The sequence below is a fragment of the Cyprinus carpio genome, chromosome A5 (genome assembly GCF_018340385.1).
Source record: "Cyprinus carpio isolate SPL01 chromosome A5, ASM1834038v1, whole genome shotgun sequence".
NCBI classification, from domain to species: domain Eukaryota; kingdom Metazoa; phylum Chordata; class Actinopteri; order Cypriniformes; family Cyprinidae; genus Cyprinus; species Cyprinus carpio.
This window is the reverse complement of record NC_056576.1, coordinates 15,692,759-15,715,285: the sequence shown is the minus strand read 5'-3', so window position 1 is coordinate 15,715,285 and position 22,527 is coordinate 15,692,759. Positions and strand designations below refer to the sequence as shown.

Here is a 22,527-nt window from a genome sequence, read left to right as displayed (position 1 = left end):
ATGTAGCATTCAGTATCGATTAATAAAAGTCGCGTGGCAGCGCTGACAAGAAGTTTATGAGCTTCTGAATGTTACTTTTTGCACAGCGTGATCTCAGATCTCTATGTGTCAGTGGTGTGTGTGCGCGCATTGATATAGAACGTGATTAAACTTAACGTTTTTAATGCATAGGCCTTGTCACACACACACACACATAGAGTGGTGTTCAGTACGGTCACACTGTATATCTGTTATTCAAGAAACTTGAACTGAAAAGTAAAAAAATCTTCAGAAAATATTTGCAATGTTGGCACAGTGGTTAACCAGAAAAATTCAAAATGGCACGTCATGCCGAAAAGGTCGCCGACCCCTGATCTAATCACTTGATTCTGCTCTCAAAATGCACTAGATTTAAGCATTTAAATTTAAAATTAACAAAATTTCCCTATACCTGCAGAACCCCCTAGACTACAGGAACCAATGTGCACCCATCACAGTCTCACAAAGTCCTGTGGGGACCCTGGGAATGTAGAGGAAACACTGTAGGATTGGCTGTCTCAATGTGTGTGTGTGTGTGTGTGTGTATGCCAGTTCACCTTACAATTTGTGTGCGGACCACGTTTGGCACTAAATAAATTTCTCCCATAAAGCAAAATGATTAATGGGGGGCCTCATACAAAGACCAGCCGAGGGGCCCCTGACTACCTTAATCCGCCCCTGATTGCTGCCACGTCTTCTTAGTTTTGGCGTGTTTGGTAATTACTGCTTACCACATTACTGCTTTGAAATTCTATTAATACTGATAAACTCAAAATGCACATCAGACGCACGCACTAATGTTGAAACTATTAAAATAAGTACAGTGAAATTATACTTTTCAGTGCTGCTTGATTCATCAACAAGTAGTTCAAATTACTTAAAACAAATAAGTTTTAACTCAAAAACTAAGAAAGTCACAGGAACTCAAAATATTTAAGAATAACTTTTTTTACAATAAGTTTACTTAATCACTTTGAACATTTGGGTTTACAGTATGGTGCACATTTTCCGTGCCATTATTAGTAAATGTGTGGTTTTAACATGAAGCATTGCAACAACAGCAATGCTCCTCTTTAACAGAGGTATTTTAGGCACATGCCTATAAACCATGTGGTATAATGACCGTGAATCATGCTTTTTTCATAGCACATCTTTCTTTCTTTGTGTCTGCCTTTTAAACATCCCAGCACTGTCAGTTAGACACTGCGTCATCCACAGAGGAAGTAAGACCTGATGCACTCCCACTGCCACTGACTCAGACTTTAAGAACAATACGATCACAAAGCACAAGTCCAACTGTCTTAATTGAGGATTATTCTTTGAGGATTATTCTTTGCACCTTTACAGAATAAATTAAAGGTAAGAATATGAAAGCTGTGAAATTTTCTTGATTTTTATGTTCATTCTAATTTGTCGAAGTAATACTTTTGCTACTGTACTCGCATTGTTCCTTATTAAAAATGGTTTCTTTTTAATAACATAAATGTCTTTTCATGAAATGTCGAGATTATGTTTATGTAATTTTATGTATGTATACGCCCACTGGGTAGTCTAATGAATTTTTGAACCATTGTTTACCTGATAAAAGTTTTAAAACATAGGATATGGAAAATATATTAATTTTAAGTTCATTTTTAAGTGAAGTTTAAGTCATAATTTAATTTTTTTTTCTTTGTTTAAGTCCTTACCATGCACATCTAAATCTGTGTGGGTTTTTTCATCAAGTAGTGTTGAAAATGTGTAAACTACAGTTGTTTTCTGGTGAAGGAAGTTACACAGGAAATGCATGACATACTGTCAAGATTCTTTACAGTGACAGGGCTCCATTTAGCAGTTTCATGTGTTTTGGGGGAAAAACAGGAAAGTTTTTTTTGTGACTTTACTGAGTCAGGGATCTTTATGTTGTGTATGCAAGCAGTTTGGGAAAGAACACAAGGTCTTAATGTGAGATTACAGTTTGACCTCAGCTTCTGTGTGTTTGATATCTTCACAGAACGCAGTGGAAGATGTCGTGTCTGAAGTGCCTGAAGTACACCATGTGTGTGGTGAACTTCATCTTTTTTGTATGTATCCATTTTCAGACCGTCACATCATGATGTACTGTATAATGGCTTTTTATACTAATAATTGTTCATCTCAGGCCATTCTAAACACCAGGTTACCAAATTCCAGGGTTTGGCCTATACTTTTACACGTTTAAAATGTTTACACTTAACCGTCTGAATTAATTCTGCGTATTCAGGTTCCAAGGTTTCACATTTTTACCATTCTAATTTGTGTATTTTCACTTGTTGGTTGGGGGATGGGTTGACCTTGATTAAACCTCTTACCTCAAAAAAAAAAAAAAAAAAAAAAAAAAAAACAGGCATATTTTCATGTATAAACAAAATAATAACAAAATATATAAAAGCAAATTATAATATAAATTAAGTTTAAGGGGAGATAATCTGTCTGTTAGAGAGTTTTAAGGCATTGGTTTTTTTGGCTGCTTTGAGGATTGAAATTAAATTTTAAATCATTTTTAAATCTACAATCAATTAAACATATATATATATATATATATAATATATATATATATATATATATATATATATATATATATATATATATATATATATATATAAAAAAACATACCTATAAGCAAAATATTACTGGATGAAGTCACCTGTTGAAATAATGGACATCAGTTGGGCTTCTTCCTGCCTGTACCACCCAGTTTTTCCTGAAGAGACAAATGGACCATTTTCGGAGACCATTCTATCAAGGTTTTACTTGTTAATTTTCCCTTCAAGTGTATGAATATTTAATTAGGTAAGCGCTGTTCAGATTATGATTGGTTGTTTGTTGCTAAACAACCGACGACTACAATTTGCAGTCATTTGACAAAATATTTGGCACGTTAATCCCGCAAAAACTGTGCTGACTGCTTTGGAGTAGGGTTTCATAACCCAGGGTAGCTGTGCAGTTGTAAAACTTTGTTTTTCCTGGGGTTAAAAGTAAGGTTTAAAGAGACGCCAGTAGCTACAATGACTCTGTAACACTGTAGAAGAATAAGCACAAATAACTTTTTATTTTTTACTTTTGGCATACTGCAAATATATGAAACAAGTTTTGAGGCTCTCTTGTTTGGTTGAAATGACCCTTACAGATCTGCGGGGCTTCCGTCTTTGGATTGGGCATTTATTTGATGACATTCTCCAGGTTCTCTTCCCTACTCCCCAGTCTTCAGGCTATGAACATCGCAAACACTCTTTTCATCACTGGAATCATCATCACGTGTGTCTCCTTTTTGGGCTTTCTCGGAGCCCTGAAGGAAAATCGTTGCCTGCTTATATCTGTGAGTCTCATGCAGAACATGTCAGCGTCCATCACTTACACTTGCATGTTCTCTGTTGTCCACTAAGTTGAACTTTTAAGGTTCTTTTAATGAAACTCGTTATCTCCATTTGTTTGCTTTAGTTCTTTATATTGTTGTTCATTCTAATGCTGGCTGAGCTGGCTGCTGCCTGCCTTTTGCTGATGTACGAGACACAGGTAAGAAACAGGCAAAACAAGATTTGGATATGGAAGCAGATCATATGTGAGGAAAAAGTTCTTCAGACTGCTTGTTTACTCACAGATTGACACCTTCATTGATGACGATCTTAAGAAAGGTTTACAAAATTCCAGAAACAACAGACAACTGCACAATAACACAATTGAAGATGATTGGGACAAAGTACAAACAACAGTAAGTGCCCATTTAGATGATGTTTCTCTTTTATTAGTGGTGCTTAAGAAACCATTACTATTGCTTACCATATATCACTCATTTTCTTCATAATAAATCATTTTTAACAAATCAATTACAGTTTTTCTTATAAACCAACAGTTTCATTGCTGTGGAATTACTAACCATACACAATGGGGGACACCTGTACCGGAGTCATGCATCGACAAAGCAACCCAGAAATATTGGCCACATGTAATTCTGCACTTACATCCATCTCTTTATAAGCTATATAGCAAAACAACATTAATGAAACCGATAAACCAGATGTGAATATACACATCAAATATGCACATGTGTACAGCTGATTTAATCTTAAATCATATGTTTTGTCTTGATTGTTGTATTTAGGGTTGTTTCACAAAGCTGAAGGACACGTTTGAGAAAAACCTCTTGAACACAGGGATTAGCGTCATTGTTATCTGCATTATTGAGGTTTGAGTTTCCACATGAGGCTTTATGTCTTGTCGTAGTTACCTCAGCTAATCAAAATGAATTGTACTAGAACCCCCAGTTTTTAAAATTATTAAATGATTATCATTTATAGGACATAGCATTTAAATATAGCATTTATATTTTGTTTAGCACCTATAGTTTTATAGCTGATGCAGATCAACACTAAACTGGTATAATATGATAATTGCAAGTATTTTTGTATCTTGACTAAACATCATCTCTCCTTTCGTAGGTCTTGGGTATGTGTTTCACCATGACCCTGTTCTGCCACATAAGTCGAAGTGGTTTAGGATATAAATGATCAAAAACATTTCCGTAGAAGAAATACATCCATCCTTCACAGTTTGTGTTCTAAATAACTATCTTCCCACAAATACCCAAAGACAGCCAGTAAAAGACAAGATGGCTCGCAGTTCTTACACGGATGCTTGGTTCTATAGTATGTGTATGGTATTTGTCCTCCACTAAGAAACAGTGATACACACCCATAATTACTGTAACCGAATTATCATCATCATATTTTGCATGAATGATTAACAGTTATTAAAGCAATAAAACCACAACTGGTTCTAAAAAATAACAACAAGCAGTATTATTTAGCCTGTCCTTTGGCCATTACAGCTTAACAGGAAAATTTCTAGGGCATTTTAGACAATGAATTCACCCAATTTCATCTGAATGTAAAGTTGTAAAGAGAGTGTAAGAGAGATTTTCCATGATGATTCATCTTTACACAAAGACGTAAAGCCATACACTGTATATAGGCACTGATTATCTTTCATGTCATATAATTAATGCTGAGTTTGACCTAATGTTTCTGTAACTAACACAGACTATAGTTAAACAATGCACAGCATTTATTTCTGATCACTTCCCTTTCTGACCATCTGTGGCAATGACTAAACCATGTGATTATATGCACAGGGTGGAAACCAGACATGCTTACATAATTAAACTATTTGTAATGCATAATGTTGTTATAATATTCTTTCCTCTTTTCTCTGCAAAAATAATGTGAATTAAACTAAAACAGAATAAAAGTGTTTTCTCTGCTTTTTGAAACATTAAGGCAAATGCAAGCACTTTGCCTGTGGTTGATAGATAGAGGAAGTGCCACCAAATGGCAAACCAACACTTCTTCCAGTAACAAGTGTTACAGTCATGAGGCGTGGCTTGAAAATATGTTTTCGGTTATGAAATTGCATTTAAAGTTCATGAAAGATGAAATATGTTGTGGTCAACAGCAATGAAAACACTTCATGAAACTAAACATCAGAATTAAACTTTTATTTTTTAGAACAAAATCCTGTCTCCACAATATTTAAGACCCCCCACCCCCCCAAAAAAAACAAAACTAAAAAATACTAAGATTTCCTTTACATGTTTTAAAATTATTTTGTTCTTTCCGAACCATCACACACACAAAAAAAAATAAACAAATACAATTTAAAGTAATCTTTTCTTTTAAAAAAGTAACTGTACACGGCAGAATACACCATTATTCGCAAACACCCCTATCATCTATCATCATCTATACACACATTATTGCAATTCACCTAAAATATGCAAAACTAATCCTTTTAAACAAAACTGATTTTTCGTTATATTTTCTGTTCTGAAAAATGGTGGGTTGTATACCGATCTCAAGTTTCACCCTTTTGCTTTCGTGCCCTTGTGCCAAAGCAGAAACTGAATCTCATATACTGATTATCATATTTTGGGCTTAATGGAAACTATAGAAGTGTGCTTTGAACAAATGAGGTGCTTACAAAGATACAAGGGAAAAAAGTATTTGTCCCACATGTATCAAGAGGGACATTAAAGCCATTAAGGCAATGCTGCAACTATCCAAAGTTGGCAGAAGTAGTTACTGTGCTAATGATCTAGGACCAGTTATGGTTTCTCATACAACAAGTATGGCTGGAATTTGGTGGAAAAAACAGTTCCTAAACCAGAGTCTAGAACTAGAAGAACTAGAACTAGCTGTGCATCCAAATCTATACAAGAATAAACCAATAGTCTTGCTTCTCAACCGTTACGAACAGAGAAAAGCATATACTGCCATCTACAAATGCTCGATAACTCAATTACCTCATTTTGTACTGAACAATATTATTACCACTGGTCTGTTAGGAAAATTCTACACTTGCAGTACCACATCATCATTCTACAAGAGTCCAGAAGCACTTCAGCTCTGCTAATAACAGAGGAAGTGTGTAATTAAACAGATATATAAAAAGACAGCCAGGTTTGTCCGAAACTACAACATATTCATTTCTAAAAGTCACTGAGGGAACGTGAAACCATCTTTCGTGAACAAAAGACACAGATTCGCCTTGTGAATTTCTATAGGCATCATATTTGGAATGAGTACAGCTCAACAGGGGACCCAGCCCCATTTGAATATTGCTAAATAAGAACCAAAGCTCTGCCTTTAGTACGAGTGTCAGTTATGAATCAATAAGTTAGATATATTAAGACTCCATTAAAAGGACAGATGGAAGATGTAGATCACATAAGGCCCCATCATTGTAGGTTTCAGTCAGTCCTATTGAAACCAGCTGAATGGGAGGAAAGGAACTTTAATATTGCTATTAAACAGCACAACTGTTTTGCAAAGACTTGCTTTTTGAGTTTATGGAATACAATGAACCACCTGACAGAAAAATACGGAATCCAGAAGCACTCTCTCACCCCATGCTGCCACGAATTTGATCTTAAAGAAGATTTTGTCCTTCCTGCACTTATTAGAACCCTAAGAGAATTGCAGAAGCGAAAATGCATCTCAAGTTTGATCATCTCACTCAACACTAAAACTAGTCGATTAACCAGGGACCAGCAGCGGGTCTAAAGTTAGCAGCCTATATTTTAAAGCTGGCTGAGTGACTGTGAAATATAAGACCATTTATGGACAATGTTTTCAGACACTTAAAAATGACACTTCACCAAATGACAAAATCAACACCCTCCAAAACTATTACTCAACACTGAATATAGAGCTGTGAACAAAATCTCTTCAGTATCTCTGAAGTGTGAGCTACTGTACAAACGTCCCAACAGCAAGGGCAAAGGCGACCGGTTAACAGCACCACAATACTAAATTACCAGTCTTGCTTATGGTCATCATGTGCCATTTAAGTTTAGTTTATGAATTTTTACTCAGTTTTAAGACGCAACATTTTAAAAATGAAAAATCATTCATTTATAAATTCGAGAAAGCAAATGTACTCATTTCAACAAAAGAAAAACGTAAATCCTTCCTTCCCCATCAATTCAGGAAGTGCACAACTACTTTGAGAATACCAACAGGATGTATGCCATTTTCTTGAAATTTCATTAAGATACACAATTTAAAGCTGACCAACATACAGAGGAAGCCCAAAGGTAGAGCCAAATCAGAGGCGTTTTTTGAAATGCACGACACAATTATTAAGGGCACAACAAGTCACATGTAAATCCAACCAAATCCTGACACCAGTTAAGGGTTGAAGCAATATGTTCTGTTTGAAAAATAACGGAATTAAAAATACACCAAAACAACTGCAATGGGGCGTATGATCGTTTTTATGAACAAGCAACTGACTGCAAACCAATCTGTGAGCAGAGTCTCTGTGACTAATGAAGATAAATAGAAGTCATCGCATTGTGCTATTGTTGGCCAATGAAGTTCAAGCAAAGAGAACAGGGAGACGAAACAAAAGAAAATCTCCATGCTAGTTTGCTTGTTCTAAAGTAAAATGCTACTTTCATCTCAAAGTAAAAAAGGTAACGTGTAAGCAACCATAACACATTTTGAAGTATACCTCAAAAAAGGAGGTTAATAAGATTGTGCCGATACATTGTTGATATGATGCCTGGATTTCAAAATCCAATAAGTATACTAAGAGAGCACAGTTTATTTCCTGCTTCTGTTTTAGAAAGCAGCTGGTCCAGATAGAATCTGACATTCTCTACAGGCAGCTTTACAGAGAAGCAGCTGGAACAGAAAAGAGGAGGGCGAGAACGTGAACGAGTAGATAAATGTGATGATGTGTGTGTTTGACTATATGTGGGACCAGTGAAGTAATTAGGGTGCTCTCAGTAATGTGTGGAATAATGAGAGGAACTCTGAATTCCATGCTGGGAATGATGCTGCATGGCATTTTGGGAGAGGAGCGGATCGTCTCTGGCAGTCTCACAGAGGCATGAAGCGTGTGGTGTGAAGAAGAAGCGGGTTTAGGTCCTCTGCGTGTACAGCACGGTGTAGAGAGGGCTCAGAGGCACTCCGCTCGATTTTTGGCAACAGATCCTGGACCTGCTCAATGCCCACCAAGATCTGAAGAACAGCAGGGATGAAACATGAGAGGCTGTTGCTTAATCTGACATGACAATGCTGGAAATCAGAGAAGGGATCTGGTTTATTCTCACCTGTGGGAAGAGTGGCCGTTCATCACGTTTGAATTTCAGACAGTCCACGATGAGCCTCTTCATTGATTTAGGGCAGTTACTGCATAATTTACTGAGGTCTGGAGACAAGTACCCACGACCCACCATGAAAATAATCTACAGGAAGAGAATACCCGAAAATCATAACCTGCATATCATAGTTCATGTTCACACAAACTTCTCCTTCTGTGTTCCAAGGAAGAAAGTCATACAGTCAACATGAGGGTGAGTAAATGATGACAGAACTGTTATTGTGGGTTGAACAAAGTTCATTAAAAACTATTTACAGCTTGAACAGAAGGTTTCTGGGCTGAAAAGGACAAACTGTCAAACTGCGAATCTAAAAACCAATCCCTGATTCATAACCGTAAAATGGCAAAGTGATGGTGATGCATGTCTGACCTGATCGCGGTTGTTGATATTCGAATAAGGCAAAGTCCCAGACATCAGTTCATAGAGCACCACTCCATATCCATATACATCTGACTGGAAGGTGTATGGGTTAGTGTCTTGCATTCTGATCACCTCTGGAGCCTAAAAACAACAGCAGAGTGAAACAAGCTGTACAAATGTATTTCTTAACAATAAACTCAGGATGACAGTACTCCACACAAGTAATAAGTTACTAGGTATAAGACTTATTGATGATTTAATAAAATGAGGTATTGAGCTGGGTGACGATTACTCACCATCCACAGGATGGAGCCACTGGGTTGTTCAACCTGCTGAGAGCCACTCCAGCGAGACTTTACCGTGGCCAGCCCAAAGTCACCGATCTTTACCGTCCAGCCTTCGTGCAGGAAGATATCTGTCACATGAGCTCAGGAGTATCATGCAGAACACAGAATGACTACAACACCACTAGAGAGACTGCATTAGCAGTATTATTCCAGTAAATCATCAAACTTAGCATGCGATCTTATGGCAGCAATAATTTTGGTAAATCAGACAATTCTTTATTTACAAGCATTTCAAGACAGAAAGCAGCTTGGCAATCTACCAGGACATTCAGATGCAACTATGATGCCATCTACAGGCAGCAAATTAGTTGAATCTGATCCATCCTGCAACAGATCTCTCTCACAACACAGACAAGAGCACTGCTAATACATTATAGAAAGGATACTATTAGATTTCAAGTCCCGATGAATGATATTCTTGGCATGAAGATAACTGTAAAAGAAAAGTAGCAAATTATGTACAAATTTTATATAATTAAATTAAGTTTCTACACTCCATCTATGCTCTGTAAATCCAAGCATTACTAATAGGCAGTACAATCATTTAACATTGGTGGATTTAAGAGGAAATGGGCTAATCTCCCATACGAGCGTGTCCCAGTGACTCTGAGCTGAACAAAGAATGCAATTAAGTGCACTGTCTTCTGGTGTGAGCAGCTCCTCAAGATGTCCCCCCCCCCATTAAGTTACAGGTGTTCTTTGTTATCACAAGTCCAAATTACAAGCAATTTACCGCTATGAATTATTCAGGGTGCATGTACACATCATATCTAAACACACTAGCTGATAATATAATAATGATATATTTTGATTGAAATGAGTGTGTGGGGGACCTATAAAATCTGTAAGGGATTTATACCTTTTGAAAAATTTACACTACTCAGTTTGGGGTCAATAAGTGGGGTCGATTTTCTTAAATGTTTTTAAAATTCATCTCTTATGTTCAGCAAGGCTGTACTTATTATAGTATTACAATTTTAAAATAATAGTTTTCTATTTGAACATGTTGTAATTTTCAGCAGTCATTACTCCAGTCATCAGTATCACATGACCCTTCAGAAATCATTCTAATATGCTGACTTGGAGCTCAAGAAACATTTCTGATTATTATCAACGTTGTAAACTGGTGCTGCTTAATATTTTTGTGAAAACCATAATTGTTTTTTAGGATTCTTTGATTAATAGAAAGTTCAAAAGAACAGCATTTATCTGAAACAGAAGTCTTCTGTAACAAATGTCTTCACTGTCACTTTTGATTTAATTTAATGCTTCCTTGCTGATTAAAAGTATTATTTACTTACACCAAACTTTTACACAGTACTGTACATTAGCAAGTTTTGTTATATTAACATTCTTTCATTGGAACAGCAATTATGCTACATGTAGGATAGCAGCTATCCCAAGCTGTCAATATAGGGAAAAAAATATATATATCTTACTCCATGCCCTGTGCAGTCTGGCGAGCAACATCAATACGGCGCATCGTGTCAAACTTGGTCTCAGTAACATGCAGGTGGCGGTATAGGCTGCTCCCTTCACACCACTGCGTGATAATGGCAAAATTAGGCTTCGTCATGAAGCCCATGAACAGCAGAATGTTGACATGGCGTGTTTTTCTGAGGAGCAAGAGTCTCAAATTAGTCATACTGAACAGAAGACGACATCTATTTGAACTGGAGATTAGCTGGTTGTAGCAGCAGTTGATATTACTAATGTATAAAACCAGCATTAATGAGAATTACGCTGTTGAAAAAGCATATGCTGGTTAGGTATGTTTTGAAGCATGGCAGCTGGTTTGAGCTGGTTTAAGCTGGTCATGTGCTGGTCCTAAGCAACTAGCTCCTGCTCAGAACCAACTCATGACCAACTAAGGACCAGCTTAAACCAACTCAAACCAGCTTCCATGCTTCAAAACATACCTAACCCTCAAATGCTGTTTTTTCTACAGGGGACTGTTATACTGTCCTCACCGGCAGGCTTTGAAGCTGTGATCGTGCAAATGACTCACCGTAAAACCTGCATCTCATTTTTAAAGGCCTGGAGCTGCTCCGGTGTGGGCTCTGTCACTTTAAGAATCTTGATAGCCACGTCTCCATGCCACTTGCCTTTAAAGACAGTCCCAAAAGACCCTGCTCCAATCCTCTTTAACATGGACACCTCCCGCGGGTGCACCTCCCAGTAGTAACTGGAGTCTCTGTAACCTCCCCGGTGCTAGAAAACACACAAAAAAAATTTGTTTTCAAAAAATCTGCTTGTAACTAAGTCAGCTGGGCTTTCTATCAAATAAGACACACACTCACCACTTTCTTTTTATCATCAGATGAGGATTGCTTTCGTTCCTTGGGCTCAGAAGGGGATTTGGGGGGTCTTCTTCCTGGTGACCCTAGGTGGGGTGGGCTAGTGGAAGGCTTGGGAGAGGACTCTTGCCCTGTGAACAACACTAGAGTATGAGGGCCAGTTCACACACATGGAGAGGTGTAGTTAGATGCATCATTGTAATCAGGGATGGATAAGAAACAAAAATGTATTTAGTGTAATGTGGGTGTGTGGAAAAAAATTTACATGTTCTCATGTGAGTGACGGGTAGTCAAAGTGAAAAAATAAGAAAGACAAAAACAAACAAAAAACTCACCCATTGTGAAGAGTTTGAATGCCTCCTGAATGAGAATGGGGAAAAATGAATAAATACATGCAATGGAGGAGAGATGATCAAGGAGGCATGCAGAACCTCCATTGTCATATTCTGTGAAGTAACATCTCTAAACATTTGGTATCTAACCAAGCTAATACTCACATACATGTACAGTTCACCCAAAAATGCATTCACTCACAGCCCTGTCATTTCAAATCTGCATGACTTCCTTTCTTCCATGGAACACAAAAGCAGAAGTGTAGCAGAATGATGACATTGCTCTTTTCTATTCAAACTTTATTTTTTATGGGCGGGGGGCTCAATTTTTTCATTAATTTCACATATATAGGGTCATACACAATTGTCTATAATCATCTTCACAATAAACAGAACAAGCCGGCCCTCTGAACTCTTTTCGAATCTTGACAGCCACTTTCACTGCGTGGCAAATAGCACTTTGTCTAACATCACCTTTTGGGTTCGACAGAGGAAAGAACATTTGAGCGAAGAGGGTGACTTTCATTTGTGGGTGAACTGTTTCTTTGAAACTAAAAAAATTAGACAACATCAGAAAAATATGTGTGGACTTGATGAGCCTCTAGTCCGGTCTCTAACCTCCATGAAGCCAGCAGCGCCAGGCTCCAGCGTGCTGACCATGTGGACGTTGGGCGTTGAGGTGGAGCGATGCCTCTGGAGAGACTGACCGTCCTCTGCCATGAACAATTGGTAGCTTGGTGTGGAAGGCAGTATTTCCCCTCTAAAAAGGGTAAAACAAAAAAAAAAAGTTAACCTACACGTCAGATAGTGCTACATCTCCCATTGGGGATCAACAGATACGTGCATTTATAGAAGAAGTTAGAGTGTACCTAGGAGAATCTGATATGGAATTGGCTGCCGGATGTATCAATATCGAAGGGCAGTATTCTGTATTAGAAACACACCTGAGAGCAACAGAACACCAGTTGACTGACGAAAATGATGACAAGTGCACATAAACAGACAAATTCATTCGGGACATACCGTTTTGTCACAGTGTCCATATCCACACATACTGTTGGGACTTTACTGCTGCAGTGCTGATGAAATTTATACCCACACGTCTGACACCTGAAGCCGTTGAACAAGAACTTGTGGCAGAAGTCACAGTAAGCTAATTTAAAGAATGTTTTACATACCTGTGAAAACAAGATATTCAGATATTTCAGATACTCAGATATTTTGCAGTACATGCACAGTTTTCTTAAATGAGAACCCAGCTTTGCTGACTCAGAGTCAGTTGTACAAGTGCACTTACGAAGTTGTGCATGGTAAGAGGAACATCATCCAGCACTTCGACCAGAAGCTCTTCCCCTACGAGGGGTGTGATGTCAGTGTCCCATTCTGTAAGTCTCTTCCGGCTGGCCAAAAGACAAAAGAACAACAAAGTCAAAACAACAGAATATAAACCTTACTAAGGAGAGACATGTAGTCATTTTACAAGTCAAATTCTTCGGAACACCTACCCTTCAAGAAGGCGAAAGACAGCACAGCAATCTTGGCTGAGGCCTCTGACTTTTAGAGCTTTATCTAGACTATCATGGACAGTTTGCCCAGGCCGAACATTTACCTAAACACATGGTCACATAGTGCTATCAATGTATGATCACAAACACGCATCCTCTAATTACCAATATATACAGGTTATGTTAGCTATTCCATATCTTTACTAAAAATAATAAAAGGCATTTTAAACTAATCAGACTCCTGTAAATGAACCCTCACCACCGTCCGCTGCTTGTTGGGGAGGTAGACACGAATGGTGCCCCCACCTCGGGGTGTGTCATCTGGGCTGGTTTCCCCCGAGGAGGAACAGGAGGAGGTGTTGGACATGGTGTCTCCAAAGGGGCAGTCAGGGACTGGCAGCACTGACCCTCAGTCGGCCGCAAGAAAGAGTTACACACCAGGGCAAAACAGGAAGAAGCCCTCATCTGGAGCCTGGGATGGAAAACAGTGTGTTAGCGTTAATATAATATATGTATATATACAGGTGCATCTCAATAAATTAGAATGTCATGGAAAAGTTAATTTATTTCAGTAATTCAACTCAAATTGTGAAACTCGTATTAAATAAATTCAGTGCACACAGACTGAAGTAGTTTAAGTCTTTGGTTCTTTTAATTGTGATGATTTTGGCTCACATTAACAAAAACCCACCAATTCACTATCTGGCAACTGAAAATACTGGACCATAACAGAACTGAAAGGAAAAAAAAAAGGTTTTGGCCCGAAATAGTTTTGGAAGGCCGAAGGGTGCGTCAGTAAATCACTTCTGTCAGTGCATCACTAGATTTGATGCATTCACGAAACGTTTGATAGAAGTACAAGCTGAATGCCATGAAGATTATTTCCAAACAAGCATTACACCTCTGAAACTATTTAAATAAATAGTAAATATATAATATAATAAATAAACACTCTAAATTGGTAGCAAACTGAATTTCCAATTCAAAATTCAGGATGAAAACACTGCAGGCGTGACCATTTGAAATTTGAAACCATATGTCAGTGCCTAAGTGCCTAAATAAATATTTGTTTCTACACTGGATTGTTTGGTGTAATAAAACCAATATAAAACAGACGTAGAAGGAAATGCCCCAAATAAAGATATCCGATGTCGTTCAAACTCCTTTTAACATTTTGGTCTATAATTATACACTATAATTTAAGCCTTAATGCTATCAAACTCTGAAATGAAGCCATTTAATCCAGACATGTAGGAACAAGCACTTCAGATTGAACGTTTAATGTTATTTAATCCAGTATACAATCTTCGCAACCTTAAACCACAAGTATTGCGTATACTGGAAACCACTGCAGTTGCATCATTGTGCAAAACTTCACTTGTGTTCTACAGTTATACCAAAGCAAGCAAACCAGCATGTAATAAATAATAAAATAAAGATCCTACATCCCCACTGAATCTAGTTTAAGTGCAGCTTTTACAAGCCAGAAAGCAACTGCGTGTGTATAACATCTACGACCTTGACATATATATATATACACACACACATACACACACGTATGTATGTGTGTGTGTGTGTGTATATATATATATATATATATATATATATATATATATATATATATATATATACACACATACACGTATGTATGTGTGCGTATATATATATATATATATATATACTACACACACACACACACACACACACACACCTAAAACTGCAAAGAATACACACACACACACAACTAAATAGATTGTTAAAAATATATATAACAAATTATAGCTGCAAAGAATCCCATTTCTTAACAAGTCCTCTGTGATCAATCCTTGTTCAAATGCATTTAGAAATGTAAAGTGACACCCCAACAGTTCATGTTACATCTGCAGTATTAACGCAGCATAGAGAATAATAAAGATGTTTTACACAAACACCTCTCCTCCTGAAAGTATAACCACAGAAAATGTGCAGCAGCCTGCAGTGAAGAGGAGCTGGCTGGGTTTAGCAAAGAGAGATGTGATGTGCTCTTTTACTCTAATACAGGCCATGCACTCCTAGCTAGCACATTTTATCAAGACATTAGTCAATATTATGACTTAAGTATAAAAGCACATTAGCTAAATATATATCCTTAAGTCCTGTCAGGTGCCTTTTTGTGCTGAAAGAGGGAATGCTGTTTTCATGAGGCGGAAAGGGATTAGACGACTAGCTGCTAACGTTAGCTAGCTAGTGTTGCTAATGCTGTCTGAAAAATTAGACTTTATCTTAAATTTTCAGCCGCGGCGGTGTGAATTAACGCGACTTACACCTGCAGGTAGTATTTCTGCAAACTACGCAGCCCGTTCGCGAGACTCGCTTAGCATTTTTATTTTGCTCCAGAATAAATACTCACCTGAGACAGCCATCTTGAATTCTCTCAGTCTCAAGTCGGATCAGCAAAGAATTTCAGGGAAAGCGGAACAGCGAAATTTCGCGCTCTGATTGGTGGAGATCTGTGAATCGAGGCACTGATTGAACAGCTTTTGTGGTACTTTGTAGCAAGCGAACCAGCAAGGGGCGTGTGGTGCGGGTAACGAATGTAAAGTTTTTCCAAGCATTAAAGAAACCAATACAACTGTTCTATACATTTTCAATATGCTGTTCAAAATGTTTATAGGTTTGTTAAAACCACACAAAAATGTTTAAAGCAAAAACTCCGTTTAAATATTCAATACAAGCCAATTCATAAGGAATAATAAAGCAACAAGGAACTAAAAAACAACAACACAAAAGCTACAAATGTAAAGAACGTTATTTAATGTTCAGGCGACTATGTACAAAAGCTTTAATTAGAGCAAGTGTCAACAAGCAAATAATATTATCATAATACTGAAACAAATTCATATCTTTTTAAATGTCAATTAAATAGAAAAAAGGCCACTATGTAGGTTCAGTTACACTGATAACGTCCATGCTGACAGAACAATGCAGGTTTTCGAAGAGTTCATTGGGCTAATCCACACTTAAGAATTTCCTCTTTTTGGCAGTGCGTGTGTAAGAATGGAGTCGCCACTCAACCTCTGCAGTATTCTCGTTCTCCAGTGTGCCGAGCTTGATCATGTACACTGGAAAAGAAAGATGAAACACAAGATATGAATAATGAGCAAAGTGCCTGTTCTGCATTAAAGGGTTAGTTCACCCAAAAATGAAAACTAGCCCATAAATTACTCACCCTCAAGTCATCCTAGGTGTATATAACTTTCTTCTTTCAGATGAATCCAGTTGGAGTTATATTAAAAATTGTCTTTGATCTTTCAAGCGGTTTCATGGCACTGAGTGGGTGTTGCAGTGCTTCAGTCCAAAAGAAGTGAAATAAAAAGCGTCCATCCATAAAAATCGATGCATGTTTGTAAGAAAAATAACCATATTTAAAACGTAATAATCAATTTAATCCAGCTTGCGCTCACTGTCGTAAACGGAAGTATTTGTATGAGGTCGGCTTTGCGCACGAGACTCACCAGCGCATGCACAACACTGACCTCATACGTCATCCTCCCAGAGCTGCATCTGTGTACAACTGTTGGCGCAAGCTACATTACAGTGATTATTACATTTTGAATATGAATATTTTTCTTACAAAAACGCATCAATTCCCTACAGGAGGCCTTTGTTCACCCCCTGTGTTTTTCTGTGGGCAACTGTTTAACTGTTGGAAAAAAAAAATCGGTGTCTATTTTACACACAAAAAAAGTGCAAATAGCTGGTATTGTTGGCGGATTGTGATTGTGCTAGTCAACATTACAAAAGACGGATACCAACTGTCAAATTCAGTTGTGTAGATGGTAAAGCGTGTCGTGCTATTCCTTTTGACCCGATCGACCTGGGTTCGAATCTGCCTTTTGGCAAACTTTTTTTTTTTCTCCCTTTTCAAATTTCAAATCACATCACATCAGAAAAGCATTTATTTTTAATAAAATTGTAAAATTTAAGAAAATCATCAAAAAGTTGAAATAAAATATGGGTAGGGTTAGGGAAGGTGTAGGGAGGGCTTTTTTTCCCAGGTGGCATCCATTTAATAATTTGAATTAAAATTTACACTCAATGAGTTACTGCATACTGCTTTATAATGTATTACAATGCTGAGGTGCATATAATTGCCATTATTTGCAATAAGTAATTAGCAGAATATCCTGCTATTTTAACATAGTATAAACATAGGTGGATTTTACTAAATATTTGTTAATTAATAATGTTTTTTATATTTAGATAATTGTTTTAAAGCAGTGGGTAATCCACTCGTTGATTTGCTTAAAATCTACTTTGTGATTCTGTTGGCGAACATGTTTATGGTGCATTCTAGTCAACGTGTTTTGCGTCCAATGTATCTGGTTGCCATGGCAACCTCACGCGCTTGCTGCTGCTGCTCTAATTATACTAAAACCGCTTTTAATGGTACATGGATTGTGACTTTGCACGTTTACCACAGAAATGCTAAAATGTATTTAAAAGTTTGACTGACCAAATCGACTGGCTTGGTTTGGCCCCCCCAAGCTCAGATGTCAAGCTGCGCCTATGTGTATAAATACAATTGAGCTATTTGCAGTGTAAACAGCATATCACTAAAAATTCTGCTGTTTTCATTTAGTGTATTTTCACTTAATGTAAATAGGCTGTATTCCCCGCCCCCCCCGCGCGTACAACACCCCCAACCTAAAACATCTTCCCGCGCCCCTGCCAGAGCCATGTGAGACACTTTTTTTTTTTTTAAATGGATGGATGCTTTTTATTTCACTTCTTTTGGACTGAAGCACTGCAACACCCTCTGAGTGGCATTAAACAGCTTGAAATATCAAAGACAATTTTTAATATAACTCCGACTGGATTCGTCTGAAAGAAGAAAGTCTTATACACCTAGGATGACTTGAGGGTGAGTAATTTATGGGCTAATTTTCATTTTTGGGTGAACTAACCCTTTAATATCAATTGAAATATCTAAACCCAAAAAACACAGGTGCTTACATTTCATTTCAAATCTGGGTCCAACCTCTGTCAACTCAACATTCTTATGATCGGTTTTCTTGTAGGTATGGTGTCTGCAATATACAATGCAATATAAGTCATTACAACCAAACTTATAATAATTCGAATCAAAACCTTTTGAACAACCATTCTAACAGACCACCACTCACCTGAAAGAGATGAAATCATCTGTATTTGTGAATGTAATAACACGTCTACTATCCTCTTTGGGTACAGGAAACAAATACTTTAAGATGTTGGAGACCTACGGAGAAAAAATATTTTGCTTTCAGCTTAACACAAAAATTCCATTACTAAACCAAGTAATTAGAGATTTTGTAGCTTTTCAGAAGCCCTTGATGATGTTAAATGTCTATGTCACATAGAGATTTTAAATGATCCTCAGTAAAGCCTAGTCTCTTACTCTCTATACATATTGTAAGACAATAATTGTTTATTTTATTAAAATAGGAAACTGAAAATCAAATATTATACACTACTGTTCAAAAGTTTGGGGTTGTTGTTTTTTTTATGTTTCTGAAATAAGTCTTTTACACTCGCCAAGGCTGCATTTATTAGATCAAATCCTAAAAACAGCAATATTGTAACATATTATTAAATCTTTTTTAATTTTAATACAACGTAATATGTAATCCATTTCTGTGATGGCAACTCTAATTTTCATTCTTCAGTGTCACATGATTCCTCAGAAATTATTAAATTCTTAAGAAACATTCATCAGTGTTGAAAAATTGTGATACTTAATATTTTTTGTGGAAACTGTGCTACATTTTTAAGGATTCTTTAATGAATAGAAAGTTTAAAAGAAGAGCACTTATTTGAAATAGAATTCTTTTGTAATATTATAATGTCCTTACTGTCCCTTTGATCAATTTTATGCATTTTTGCATAAAAGAATACAAGAGTTAATTTTGTTTAAAATAATTCTTACTGAGCCCAAACCTTTGAACAGTAGTGTAGGTGAGAAACTTTATTATTGTTTCCAAGGACACCAGGGCACAGACAGGGCTTAGACTAAGCCAGGATTAGGCAATTGTTCAATTAGGACATTTAAGTAATTTTTATAAATGTGCCTTAGAAAAAAAACAATACTGGTGTGCATCTTGAGAAGTTATTTCCTGTATAACTCACTCTTCGGCCAAGACGTGACGTGAAGTTGTGGAAGATAATGTGAGGGTAGGCCTCGGACATGGTGCCAATGTCTGGAACATCATGTCTCATTACCACGTCATACAATGTGAAGTAGGCAGTCGGCCCAAAAGGAAGGTGGCACACCACCAAACCATCTACAGAAGAAAAAGACACAGATGAAAGATGCAAAATAAACTAGACGTAAAAGTAGAGCGATTCAAACAGCTTTCACAATATACAAAATGTTTACCAGGAATTGATAAACTGTGTACTAAAACAGATGAAAACTACAACAGTCCATACCTGGCTGGCCTCTGGTCTCATGAACTATGACAAGATCATTGACATTATTAGCTCTGCACGCATGTACTAATGTTTTAACTTCATGGTTTCCTCTGTTCATACGCCGGGCCCCTGGAAACATCAACTTCATTTCCTGCAAAAAAAAAAAAAAAAAAAAAAAGCCACCTCAATAAACCACAAGAACTGAAAGACGAAGGTTTCACTTTTGACATTATGGTAACATGAACAAAACATCAGAGTTAACAAAGTAAAACTACAAACATTCACACAAAGAAACCCTTTATTCTGACTGTCAAATATGAATAATAGGATTTAACATACTTTGGCAAACATCTTGAGTCTAGAGCTGGGGTCTCTGGATGTTGTGACCATAACTTTGGGGTCTTCCACTCCTGCCCATTTGTACTCATCGTCCACATGAGAACTAACATCTATAAAATATCAGATAATAGGTTTACATCTGGTAGCAGATAAAACCGGATTCTGATATAAGTGACAGAAAAAAATTGTCACCTTCTCCACCCTCATCATCAAACTCCAACAGTTTCTGTAATTCTAAAGCCTCCTTCCGTACTTCAGTGGGTAAAAGACGATTTTCTGCAAAAGATATGAACAGCATAAAATGAGACAACAGCAATATATCAGATAGGTTAAGAGAGTTTGATAAGGCTATTAAGATATGGCTGGAGTCTCACCATCTAAAGCTGATTTGAGCTTCTGTTTTTTCTCTTCAATAGTATAGAGCCTGTCCTCCTGTGATTTCCTGTACAGGTATTCCTTTCTCAGTCTCACCTCTCGCCGCAGCTACAGCAGTTCAGAAACAATAAGAATTTTAGGATTTTTTTGTTTTTAGAAGTAGTCTTATATGCTCACCAAGCTGTCCAGAAAAAAAAATAGTCCAAAAAAGCAGTCATATTATGAAATATTATTACATATCAAAATAACTGTTTTCTATTATTTTAAAATGTAATTTATTCCTGTGATGGCAAAGCTGATTTTTCAGAAGCCAATACTTCAGTCTTCAGTGTCACATGATCCTTCAGAAATTATACTAATATATTGATTTGGTGCTCAAGAAACATTTATTGTTATTATTATTATCAGTCTTGAAATCAGCTGCTTAATATACTCGTGGAAAGCGTGACATTTTTACAGGATTCTTTGATTAACAAACAGTTCCATAAAACACAATTTAGGCTATTTCATATATATATATATATATATATATATATATATATATATATATATATATATATATATATATATATTTGTAATATTACAAATGAATATACAGTCACTTGTGATCAATTTAATTTTTTTAATTCATGGAACCTGAAAGTAAGAACTAGCTATGATCAAAGAATAATTAAGCAATTAGTTTAAGAAAGTTAGCTGACCTAATATTTTAGATAACAAATCACACGGTTATTGTGTGTTCATCTATCATCACACTTTATTATGGAACTTCATCACACTACAACACAAACAGGAAAGCAATGGCTGGCTTGATAAACTACTGCTCTATGTCACGTTAAAAGATTTACAGGCAAAACACAAATAAGAAATTTGAGTTCATCAATTCAAATGTGTTATGTTGTACTTACCATTGTGAACAACTACACGTGACAATTTAGCCTTACTGTCTACTATCTCGACTTCCTGTTGGTTAATCCGATCATCCAATCAGTAACAACGAACAAAAGTGTCACAACCTTTCAAAATAAAAGTTCACAACTCGCCCTTAATTATGTGGGTGCTTGGGCCAACATGGGGTCTTTAATTTCTGGGATTAGTAACTGCTAGTATGAAAGATTATTAAAAAAAAAAACAATAATACATAACAAAAACTAGCAAGGATGCATTAAATTGATCAGTAGTGTCCTAAGCTTTTCCATGTTAACCAGAGTTTAATCTACAGCAGTGGTTCTTAATCCTAGTACTGGACCTCCGCTCTGCACATTCTGTATGTCTCTCTTATCTGGCACATTACTTCAGTTCATGGAGCTCTTCCTAATGAGTTAATGATCTGAATTAGGTGTGCTAAATAAGGGAGACATGCAAAATGTGCAGCGCGGTGGTCCCCAGGACCAGGAGTATGAACCACTGCTCTACAACGATACATGACAAGTTTTTTTTCTGATTTCAAATAAATGCTGTTCTTTCGAACTTTCTATTCATCCAAAAGACTGACAAAACAAAGGTACCACGGTTTCACCAAAATACAAATATTACTATATTATATATATACTAAAATACTATTTAAAAATTTGATAATAAAAAATGCACCAAAATGATTTAAGAAGGGTCATGTGACACTAAAGACTGGATTAGCCTAATGGCTGCTGAAAATTCAGCTTTGCCACCACATGGATAAAATTCATTTTAAAATATATTAAATTAGAAAACAGAAAATTAGATAACATTTCACAATAGGCCTATTTGTTTGTTTTCTTCCAAAATAAATGCAGCTTGGTGAGCATTAGAAGCAAGAGACTTTTAAGTGTTAGTGTACATTTAAAATAAATACATATAGAA

At 36.7% G+C, this 22,527-nt stretch overlaps 3 protein-coding genes across 3 annotated transcripts; 1 reads left to right on the top strand and 2 right to left on the bottom strand.

The window, feature by feature from the left end:
• The first annotated feature begins 1,218 nt into the window (after positions 1–1,218).
• Positions 1,219–5,283, top strand: LOC109092281 (leukocyte surface antigen CD53-like). The gene is made up of 8 exons (XM_042755114.1): positions 1,219–1,377; positions 2,012–2,081; positions 3,167–3,355; positions 3,478–3,552; positions 3,638–3,748; positions 3,890–3,982; positions 4,139–4,222; positions 4,476–5,283. Exons 2-8 carry the CDS (start codon positions 2,025–2,027, stop codon positions 4,542–4,544), a joined length of 678 nt encoding a protein of 225 aa, XP_042611048.1. The 5' UTR covers positions 1,219–1,377; positions 2,012–2,024; the 3' UTR covers positions 4,545–5,283.
• LOC109092279 (serine/threonine-protein kinase A-Raf-like) lies at positions 3,167–16,052 on the bottom strand. The gene is made up of 16 exons (XM_019106028.2): positions 15,932–16,052; positions 13,802–14,014; positions 13,543–13,646; positions 13,335–13,437; positions 13,061–13,215; positions 12,907–12,981; positions 12,656–12,797; positions 12,041–12,065; positions 11,709–11,836; positions 11,417–11,619; positions 10,848–11,024; positions 9,795–9,841; positions 9,358–9,476; positions 9,071–9,202; positions 8,651–8,785; positions 3,167–8,558 (listed from the first exon to the last, which is right to left on the bottom strand). The coding sequence occupies exons 2-16, from the start codon at positions 13,907–13,909 to the stop codon at positions 8,418–8,420; spliced, it is 1,794 nt and encodes a 597-aa protein (XP_018961573.1). The 5' UTR covers positions 13,910–14,014; positions 15,932–16,052; the 3' UTR covers positions 3,167–8,417.
• A 266-nt stretch (positions 16,053–16,318) lies between these two features.
• LOC109092280 (U3 small nucleolar ribonucleoprotein protein IMP4-like) lies at positions 16,319–21,745 on the bottom strand. Its single transcript, XM_019106029.2, has 9 exons — positions 21,597–21,745; positions 20,688–20,796; positions 20,506–20,589; positions 20,314–20,423; positions 19,993–20,125; positions 19,690–19,844; positions 18,708–18,802; positions 18,538–18,611; positions 16,319–16,643 (listed from the first exon to the last, which is right to left on the bottom strand). Exons 1-9 carry the CDS (start codon positions 21,597–21,599, stop codon positions 16,531–16,533), a joined length of 876 nt encoding a protein of 291 aa, XP_018961574.1. The 5' UTR covers positions 21,600–21,745; the 3' UTR covers positions 16,319–16,530.
• Positions 21,746–22,527: the final 782 nt, after the last annotated feature.